This window comes from Limulus polyphemus, unplaced genomic scaffold, assembly GCF_000517525.1.
Source record: "Limulus polyphemus unplaced genomic scaffold, Limulus_polyphemus-2.1.2 Scaffold194, whole genome shotgun sequence".
Taxonomy (NCBI): domain Eukaryota; kingdom Metazoa; phylum Arthropoda; class Merostomata; order Xiphosura; family Limulidae; genus Limulus; species Limulus polyphemus.
The window spans coordinates 759,244-770,237 of NW_013665804.1; the positions used below are offsets into that span (position 1 = coordinate 759,244).

Below are 10,994 nucleotides of genomic sequence, written 5' to 3' on the forward strand. Positions count from 1 at the left end.
AAAGGACTGATACAATCTTAGAATGATTTTCAAAAGCAGGAGTTATGGTTTCCTTGTTGTGTTCAGAAGTTTGTGTTATAGTTTTGTTAACTGCAGTTTCTGATGTCGTGTTCCTCTCAACTTCAAGGAATAGTGTTGTGGTTTCTTTCTCAGATTGAGCAGTCTGTGTTGTAACTTTCTCTACAAATTCAACGACTGGTGTCGTACTTTCTTTCTCAACCTGAGAGGTTTGTGTTGTGGTTTCCTTATTAACTACAGAAGATTGTGATTTAGTTTCCTTCTCAAATTGAGAGATTTGTGTTGTAATTTCTACAATTTCTTGAAAGGTAGCTGCTGTACTTTCCTTCTCAACTTCAACAGCTGGTGTTTTCATTTCCTCTCCATATTCAGTACTTGATGTTGTTGTCTCCTTTTCAACCAGAACAGTTTGTGTTGTTTTCTCTTCAATTTCAGTTACAGGGTTTGTAATTTCCTTCTCAACTTGATTAGCTTGTGTTATGGTTTTCACTTTGAAATCAGTCACAAGTGTTGGGGTTTCTTTGTCAATTCTAAGGGCTTGTGTTGTGGTTTCTTTCTCAAATTGGGCGACGTCTGATGTAATTTCTACAACTTCTGTAATTTCGTTCTCAACTTCAGCAGTGTGCGTTGTAGTTTTTTTAACTTCAGTAACTGACGTGTTCTTCTTCCCAACTTCAAGGGTTGGTGGTGTGGTTTCTTTCTCAATTTGAACAGCTTTTGTTATAATTATCTCATCATAACCAGTACTTTGTTGTGTTGTTTCCCTTTCAGCCTGAACAGTTTGTGTTGTTGCTTCCTCTCCAACCTCACTGATGAGTTTTGTGATTTCTTTCTCAACTTCAGCTGTTTGCGTTGTGATTTCGAAACCGATTTCAACTGCTGGTGTTGTGATTTCTCTCTCAACTGAAAGAGTTTGTGCTGTTGATTTCTCTCCAATCCTAGATGTTTGTGTTGGTGTTTGTTTCTGTAAGATACTGTCTGCAATATCTAATCTTGTTACGATATGTGTATTTTCCGGTTTGGTTGTTGTTTCTACCTGTTTTATCTGCTCTGTTGTCACAGTTTCTCGAACTACAAAATTCAAAAAAGTTTTGTTTTTTTTACAGGCGAAGAAAACCACTGAAATAGATTTCAATATTTATATTTATGAAGCACTAAAAACAATCCTTACCAGTTACCCAAAGTTAATGTTTTTGATGTTTTTAAATTTTACCAGACTTCGAAATACAAAAATTAATAAATCTTACAATAACAATACAATTGAAACTGTTGTATCTTTTACTTTGTGTATATATTAAGTCCTGAAAACTGAAAGCTTTTGAGAAGTGGGGCAATTAACTCTATCCACATGCTACCCAATGGCACAGTGGTATGTCTGCAAAGCACAGATAGATCATTGTGTTGCTTTGTACTTAACTTCAAACAAACCAATCCAACCACATAGTTACTTCAAGTATACTGGAATTGATATTAAAATTTATGACGACCTCAATAGCTACTCAGGTAAATAGAAAACCTCCGACCTAAGGGGAAGATTAAATATGCAAGCTAGCCTGTATGTAAATTAAATTTAGATGTAATATTTGCAACCTTGATTATTTTAAATGTTCTGTCATTTTGTAATTGTTTTAGTAATTAAATCATTTTGGCTGGTAATTTTCTTTTTAAATTCAGATGAAGCTTTTTTTAACCTTAATTTCAGGTGTTTGTACACAAGCCTAACTTCACTGATTCTTTTATCCCTTTCGCGGGTTCGAATCCCATCACCGAAAACGTTCGCCCTTTCTGCCGTGGGAGCGTTATACTATGATGGTCAATTCCACTATTCCTTGGTAAAAAGTAGCCCAAATGTTGGCGGTTGGTGGTTTTGAATAGCTGCCTTCCTTCTAGTCTATCTCTTCAAAATTAGAGATGGTTAGCGCGAATAGCCCTTGAGTAGCTTTGCGCGATATTCAATAAAACAAATTAACTAAGTTTATTTTTTATTTATTTTTTTTGCTCTAATTAAAAGACCCATATAAAATTTTAAGAATTTATGCGTTATGCTACCAAGATTTTGTGTTAAGATGTCAAAAAGTTTCTCTGAATTCATTTACTTATTTTCACCACTTACTACATTGGTATTCCGGACAGCACTGTCCCTTTCTAAAAACAGGAATACAGTCAATGACGTCGTCATTCGGCTGGTCACAGTACACCCTCTGACAGGTGACCACACTGTGCACGCAGATACACTCGTTGGTGCAGGAATCAACAGACGGAACACTTTCGCCATTTTGATATATTCTGTTGCCGTAGCGACAGATACCTATAGACAGAGATTTTGTATCCACATATATTAATACTCTCTAACAGATGCTGATTATCTTAATCCTGTCAATTTAAATATTCAAAGTTTCATAAACTGAATTATTTTTTATCGAATTCGAACTCATATTAACATGCGTTTAAATAATTAAAGTTATAATACTTTAACTCACTTTCTACGGAAATTCCAAATGGTATTGAAATGTATCTGGAGATTTAAAAGTTTTACAGTTTCAACTTACCTTCTCAGAAAGATACAACTGATATTACCACGTGTCTGGATATGTAACGTACAATTTTAACTCATCTTTCGATGGAATTCCTGGTTATGCCAGGTGTTTGAGTATTTAAAGTTTTTTATTATATCACTTACCTTCTCCTGGAATTCCAGCTGGTATTATTACGTGTCTGGTATTACTTGTGGGTTTCACAATGACTGGATGTTGTGTCGTGGTCAATTTTTCGGTTGTTTTTGTGACCGGAACTCGCTCTTCTATTACTGTGGTAATCTCTTGACCAGATGTCAACTCTTCCTCTTTCCCGGGAAATTTTGGTTTAACAGTTACGTCAACTTTTTCTCCTGCGAATAATGTAAAGGTTTCAGTTGTCGGTATTCCTGGTGTTTTTGTTCCTGAAGTGACCGGAACATGTTTTTCTGTTACCGTGGTAATCTCCTTACCAGACATAGACTCTTCTTTCTCAGGAATGAGTTTTATAGCCAGATGTTTTGGTAATGTAGCAGTCGTGATAAATTCTTCTTCTAAAACAGTATGGGGTGTAGTGGTAATGTTTTCTTCTGAAGTAGCCTGTCCCAAAGTCGTTTTATCTGAATCGATATGTACTGTGTAGGTTGGTTCCGAGAGGGTTTGTTCTGAGGGTACAAGTTCTGATATTTCTGTGTTAATTACATCATCCTTGGTTATGTTGTCCATTTCTGTTGTCGTGATTATTGGAATATCTGTTGTGGCTAGATAAATAAACACACACGTATGTTTGATTAGATTTTTGTTTCCAATGTTAATAGTAAACTCTAGTTTTGAAAACTCTGCTACAAGGGTTGAAGGCTAAAGTAAACACTTTATGAATTATTAACACAGACTGTATTGTCTGTAATGGTGCAAGCTAGATTTATCATAGCAAGAGCCTTGAAAAGATACATATATAACAACCTGTTTATCACATTACAAATTTGCATCATACTTTCATCTTATTTTACATAACAAATATGAATCCTTGTGCAACATTAAGGTACCTTCTTATGTTTCTATTTTACTTTAAAATTATACTTACGACAGTCATATTTTTCAGGACAGCACTTGTTTTCCTGATCTGGAATTGGTATACAAGCGCTCCCTGGTGGCTTACACGTTTGTATTGCACAGACAACTTCGTTGCCCATGCAGTAGCAATGTTCACAGGGATCGTCTGTTTCAACTGGTTCGCCGTCAGGGAAAAACTGATTTTCTACCATACAGCCCTCTGTAAAAAAAAAAAAATAAATATCGAAAAATGATTTTATTTTCTAAAGTGCTCCAAAGTATAGATCTTTCGAAAATTATATTAACAAAATTCAAAACATTTTTTTCAGTAGTTGTCATAGAAACGTACAGGAAATTTTTCTATAAGTGGTATTGTCAGAAAAATATAGATACGTAAAATTCAAATCACTGTGACTTGTTTATGCAGAAAATGAAACGCCTTTTTTTAAACACTTTTTTCCTGTATTTTAGTTGATTTTTCTGACAATTCTAATTTTATCTTATTTTTCACTCTTAAAGTTTATTAGAAGAAAACTGCAGTTACCTGATTCTTTTTCTTCCATAATTGGTGGTGGCGCTGTCGTCGCGGAGTTTTTAGCTGAAATTAAATAATTAAGTAATTCTCAAACCCGAATTAAACAGATTAGATACACATAATATCTGTAATTTTATGTAAAATCTTTGCTCCGTACAACAGTTGTTACAATATCATGAAGGATAACACCCCTTGCTAAAGTCGGTAATTAAATAACGAAACGAACTGTAAATTACTATTATTTCATTGCTTTCCCACATAATTAAGAGATTAGTACACATAATTATACATAAGTAAAGTCTTCGGTTACGAGTTTTAAAATATGTATTATTTGTAGTGACTAGTTTTTCAATTCATCTGTCATATTTCAAAAACATAGGCCGAACAACCCTTTGATCCTTGTTTGATTATATTAAAGTGAAGCTTCCTTGAACAACTTAACGTACACGTTACAAAACACTGATTTATTTTATTTTTAAATGTCTCTTAAATAACACCTGTTTTATAATTTACATCTCAGGAAAGTCAGTGTTGTCTACTAGCAATATAAAAATATATTTGTTTTATTTTAACACCTAGTATGAATGTAGCAATTCATGTTTTTCTGTGTTATTGAAATGAGAAAAGATGTGTTCTTTACGTACTGCAATTGTACCGAGAAGGACAACACGCCCCCTTTTGGTAAACTGGGGAACAACCTTCTACTTGTAGAGCGCATTCTTGCATCACGCAAGCTGTACTATTCAAAATGCAGTAGCAAACTTCGCAGGGTCTGTCTTCTGTCGGTGGAAGTTGGGCACCTTCTTGATAGTACTGGCCATTCAGGTAGCAACCTGCAGAGATATGATAAAAATTTCTCATTGGTGCGAAAAAGAAGACTTAATATATATAATGACTAAACATAATTTGTGACTTCTAAAGAATCATTTTCATTGGAAGTATTTTAATTTTCTGATGACAAGAGTAAAATCGGTTTCACTTCTCAAACCACTTATGAAATGCTCCAATGATCGTTTTTTAATATAATGTTAAAGGTCTAAACGTATTAAAATAGTTTTCAATGCCAGTTTGCAAGAAGCCATTTAAGACTTATGTACAGAAATGATATGTCTATTTCTTTGACAATTTAAATTTCGAAAAAAAGAGAAAACAAAACAAAAGATGTAGATCATAACTCAAGTGAGACAGAGGGAAACTATTTGATAGCTGCTATACACTACTAGTCGTATAAGTTGATGGAGACGGAGCAGAACGCCCTGTTGAGAGTGAGTTTCCATAGTGGGTGTAAAGGAAAGGAAACGTTTAGTTGTGTCCTTGTGGTAAACTGCCCTGTTTGAGTCGGTTCACAAACCATGCACATCTCTTCAAGATGAACAATACACGCCATGCCAAAAGCTCTCTCATCTTTTTCAACCAATCTCACAAACTACAAAAGCAACAATTATGTTTTAGTCAGTATTTCTTCACTGATGTTATTGTGTGTTACTTGACCAAAGCGGAATTTGGGTCAATGGTAAAATTACTGACAGTAAAACTAGAGAAACGGAAAATTATATATCATTTTGACATGCCGTACATTAAAAATACAAACCTGGACCTTGAGTCGTTGGTACTTCTGTCGTGAGCGTAATGGTAGTCTGTGGTGAAACTGGAAAAAAAAAAAGGTTGATCACACTGATGAGCTATGAAAGAAAAAACATATCAATAATTTCAAAAACTGGCACATCAATATTACTGCAATACTGGGTTTAATTAATTCAATATAAATAAAACTGCAAATATTCGTTTATAAAAAGTCTGAAGTTCAAAAATGAAATATGTAAGTACTTAATGTAAGTCAACCTGTACTAAACGTAATGGAAACATTCAGTAAACCACATCAAAAGAAACTAAGGCCTAGCGTGACCTAATGATTATAGCGTTTGACTCGCAATCTGGAGGTCGCAGGTTCGAATCTAGTCACCAAACATGAGTTTCCTTTCAGCTGTGAGTGCGTTATAATGTAACGGTCAATCCCATTATTCGTTGATAAAAGAACAGCCCAAGAGTTGGCAGTGAGTGGTCTTGACTAGCTCATTTCCTTCTTGTCTTTCACAGCTAAATTATAGACGGCTGCCTGGAGAGAAGATGGGTGCCATTAGGTAACTCTGCCCGAGAATCACCGACGATGCATTAGCATCTAAGGTGCCACTATGGTCATAACCGGCCTCGGGATTCAAGAAGAAAAAAAGAAAGAAATTAACGGGCAACATTTATATAATAAAACATTTATTTAACTAAAGGAACAACAGAGCCTGAAATTTAAGTATATCTTAGAAGAACGCATTTAACGAAACACTCTACTTCTCAATAATATATCACTAGCTATAACCAGTAGAACACGAGTGTCCTCAAGATCAAAATGATAATTAGAGCCTGGCTAATCAAATTATCTACATCAGGAAGGCTTACGTCTTCTCAGTTGGCGGAAAACGGTATGAATAGTCCTATTCGATTCCTGTATCAATGTAATGTCAAACACTATGACTTTGAGTGGCCACTTAAGACGTTGATTCACATGGCATCCATGAAGCTCCACAGGCATTCTGAAAAATTTCTTGCCTCCCAGTTTGTGGCCACTATAGATTTTGGATCAAAGTAGTCCAGCACTGTCCTGGCAGTATGTCATCCGACATTATTCAGTATCGGGACAATGTCTGGATTGATTGGACTCAGTAAAAGGTCGTAAAACTGGGTTCAATACTACTGATAATATCATTCATTTCCAACTCTCCAGACACGAACCCCTTCGATCACCCGCAAAGACATGAGACCTTGATTCATCTGGGAAAAATACATACGCCAAATGACTTTACCACCAATTTTCAAAGTTTTGGCGAATGTCCAAAAGAGTTTTATGATGTTGTTTGGTAAACTCTTGGGTTGGAACATGTCTTTTATATTTTAATTTAGATTCGCGAAGTCTGTTCTTTACAGCCTGGTCGCTAGTATTCACTTGACTGTTGCCCTGAAATGTTGTGCAGATAGCGGCTGGCACGTGCATAGTTCACCTTTAACAATCATTTCAAGACTATTTATTATATGAAACCATACGTAAAATAACGTGTCCACAACTTCTAACTGTATAGCTGTATAGATCCAAATGAATTGCCTCTTGTCTCTGTCTTTGTCCCATTTCCACGATTTGAGCATTTCTAGTAGTTTGTTTATCCTTTCAGTTCAAAGGTTCCCCTAACCGCCAGAAGGTTACACAATCGTAACAGAACAATACTCAGACTTCAAATGATCGTCAAGTCAGTAATCAGACAACGATCAAGTCTGAAGCCGAAACGGAAACACCATGTCATAACAAAGCACACGAAACGTGTCCATAGCTAGAAGCATATCGATTTTTTTTAAACTACAGTCGGGTGTTATTTTCGAGACCATATTAATCTCTTATGTAGTTTAGATCAGTAATTGGGGACATGAAAATTAGCTTTCTAAAGAAATATGCAATTTTGTTACTTGTAGCTCTGTACTATACCAAAGCACACGTGAAAACGAAAGCTTACTAACCCTCCGGACAAGTAATCTTCGGACAACACTCTCCCTCTTCCTTTTCTACAATACAGTCTTCATCCACAGGCCGCACGAAAGGACAAACACGCAAATAACACATCAGCATACTGTTATTACATGTACAGTTGAGGCATGGCTCGTTTGTCGCAATCTGCTCTCCGTTGGCATAATGGTTCAGCATGTAATAACATCCTGTAAACAAAATAGTGTTCTCAGTAAGTACGAGCTTACGTTGATATCTTAAAAACGAGGCTGACATAATATTCTCAGGAAGGATAGTTTATAATAGTGTCCTGTTAAAAAAATTCAGCAAGGGAACTCAGAAATAAAGCATGGGTTATCTTACTAAATAATACGGTAAATTATGATTTAAACATTTTAAAAATATCCCCTGGAAACACATTTGGATCAAATATACATCTGTTATCTTGAGCCAGGGGAACAACCTCCGCATCAGCGAACACAAAGTTCTTTCATCGATTATTGTTTGTCAAAATAACGACAACTAATTAATTTCATTGAAGGAACTGAGAAGTCAAAGAAAGTTAAGTATATAATGATATTGATAAAAGATTACCTCTTTCACGTGGTGATCGTAATATCGATGATAAGGGTGCTGTAATAAAACAAAAGAACATTAATTCAAGTTGAAATTAACAAATAATAAATAAAAATTAACACAATAGACTAAGAATATTTAAAAGAAAGTTACCATTTCTTAGGCAGAGGTGATTCAGCTCCGAGAAACACAGTTATCATGGAATGTTAATTTATTGGCAATAAAATTAATGAAAGTCCCTCATTTATTCGTAACACAAATTATAGCGAAATTCCCTTGATTTAGGATTCTTGTACGTGGTGACGTGAACAGACTGTTATGTAATGAAAATAACAAGCCACCCCAACAGTGATCCTAAAAGGGTCGATAAACTTTATTTCTTACAATTTTTTTAAACTAAATTTGTATGTAAAAAATGTAAAAAAAAAAAACGAAATAGATAGTAAAACTTTTGTCTAAATATTTGATCGCACTTATTTGTTGAAATTCTCTTTCGCCCCATTGTTAACTGCAGTATAATACGATTTTTTTTCCCCATCCGCGACAACTTAGGTAACGCTTGAGCTCGCCCCCAGGATGATTGGAAAACGAAATTAAGTGAATTTTTGTATTGCAAGAAATCGAATTCAACAGCCTATTTTTTTTTTTTATCCAAGAAGTTTCATAATGTCTATAATTTCCGTGACATTGAACTTTCTGAAAAGCTTTGAAACATCATGTTGGAAGACGACCTTGTGTAGAACGTTCCTCTTGAGAAAAAGGAAACGTTCCGGACAATGAACCAACAAGAAGGTCGTTTATATCCCAAAGCTTTTACGCATCAGCTTCTTATTATAAGGCTTTTACTTCAACAAAATGCTTCCAGGGTCTGTGCATTATGGAACTTAATTGAATGATATGATATAACTAAAGAGCTTTACATAGCATTAAAAGTATAAGTGAATACGTGGTTGGTATATATATATATATATATAATGATTTTGGGCTACTGAACAATTTCTGCAATTTTAACTCTTCCCGGATTTGTTTTTGAAAGAATTTCGTCCATTTCAGAACTTGTTTTTGAACGCCTTATGATGAATGCTTTTTGGCTTTGGCTTTAAACGTAATATTAATTAATTAATATTTTCTGGATTTTGTATTTAGACCCTCGATGGGTTTGTAACAAGGCTCTAAAAGTCATACGGTTAGTATCATATAAGTTTTTAATACTTAAAAGAGAATAATTATCAGTAAAACTAACACGATATTCTTATCTTACAAACACTTTTTGATATATTTATTAAGGTAAACGAATATTCTGTCATCAAACAATATAATCTCAGAATTATAAGTGGGTTGAACAATACATGGTGTAAATATATTCGAAGTAGGTTGAACTATGAAGTGAAGATCTTAGAAGTAAATTGGATTATACGTCGTGTGAATTTTGTTGTATGGGTTGAACTATACGTAGTGTGGCTTTAAAATGGGTTGAAGTATAGAAGGCATGAATATGCGTGATGTGAATTTAAAATAGGTTGAACTATGGTATGAATATATTAGAAGTAAATTGGACTATATATCGTGTGAATTTTGTTGAGGTGGGTTGAACTATACGTGATGTGAATTTAAAGTGAATTGAACTATACAGGGTATGAATATATTAGAAGTGAGTTGAGCTTATTTTTTCCTTGTTTTTTCCCTTGGAAATTTCTCTGCCTATCATGATTCACTCTCAAGATCTAGTTTTCGGAGTCTGGAGTGGAAGCTGTTTTAAATTTTCCTTTGAAGCTCAAGTACGTCGTGTCTCGTCTTCTCCAGCTACTTTCGTTCACTTCATATTGAACACTTCGAGTCTCTTCCAGTAATAACCAGTTTGAAACGTCTAAATCTTTATGATACGTCATGAGAATTATAATTTCACTCAGTCAAAATTTTGACCTTTGGCCACTGATGTCTCAATAATCACAAAAATTAGACAGACACTTTACGTTATAACAAGTTTTCAAGGGACTGTTGAATGAAAGATACGATTTCTTGTGAACCAAAAACTTAGACAGGCCGTGAGTTCCACTGTTGGATTTATTTTAAGTGATATCGGTAGGTAATAAAGGAGAAGAGGTTTTTAATAGACAACGATAGAAACACTGTTTTTAAGCTCATTCTACTCGTGATTGATATTTTATAGTACCGTATTCTGTCAGATGAGGCCAAAGGTTTAGCACTAATACAAACACTGTCTTAAAGTATTTTAACTACATGTAACTAAGTGTCAGCACTAATACAGTCAGTGCTTTTAAACTTATTCTACTATATTAGGTAAGTCGGTTTAGAACAAACCTGTATACAACATGAACCAGCATTTCCAATGTGGTTTTTCACGATAACGAAAAATATTATAAAAAAAAACGAGAAGAAAGACAACAATGTATAATGTATGATTTTATTTGCATAGGATCATTCTAAGATTGTATCAGTCCTTTCTTATTTAAACATAGGCTCAACCTGAGAGGTTTGCGTTGTGGTTTTCTTTTCAACTTGATTATCTTCTGTTATGGTTTTCACTCCAGCATCAGTGGCAGTTGTTGTGGTTTCCTTCTCCAATTTAGATACTTGTGTCGTAATTTCTGCATCTTAAGATGCAGAAATTATGACACAAGTATATAAATTGGAGAAGGAAACCACAACGCAAAACTCTCAGGTCGAGAAGGAAAGTACGACATCAGACGTTGAATTTGTAGAGAAAGTTACAACACAGACTGTTCAATCTGAG

General features: G+C 34.6%; 1 protein-coding gene across 1 annotated transcript in view; it reads right to left on the bottom strand.

Moving 5' to 3' along the window:
* The window catches only part of LOC106478263 (mucin-3A-like), a 25,262-nt gene extending 17,401 nt beyond the window's left edge, over positions 1–7,861 (bottom strand). The window contains exons 1-6 of the mRNA XM_022381842.1: positions 7,678–7,861; positions 4,764–4,952; positions 4,129–4,182; positions 3,616–3,804; positions 2,699–3,292; positions 208–1,089 (exon numbers count right to left, since the gene is read on the bottom strand). Coding sequence (XP_022237550.1) covers positions 208–1,089; positions 2,699–3,292; positions 3,616–3,804; positions 4,129–4,182; positions 4,764–4,952; positions 7,678–7,861 — 2,092 coding nt within the window. The remainder of the gene's footprint in view (positions 1–207; positions 1,090–2,698; positions 3,293–3,615; positions 3,805–4,128; positions 4,183–4,763; positions 4,953–7,677) is intronic.
* Positions 7,862–10,994: the final 3,133 nt, after the last annotated feature.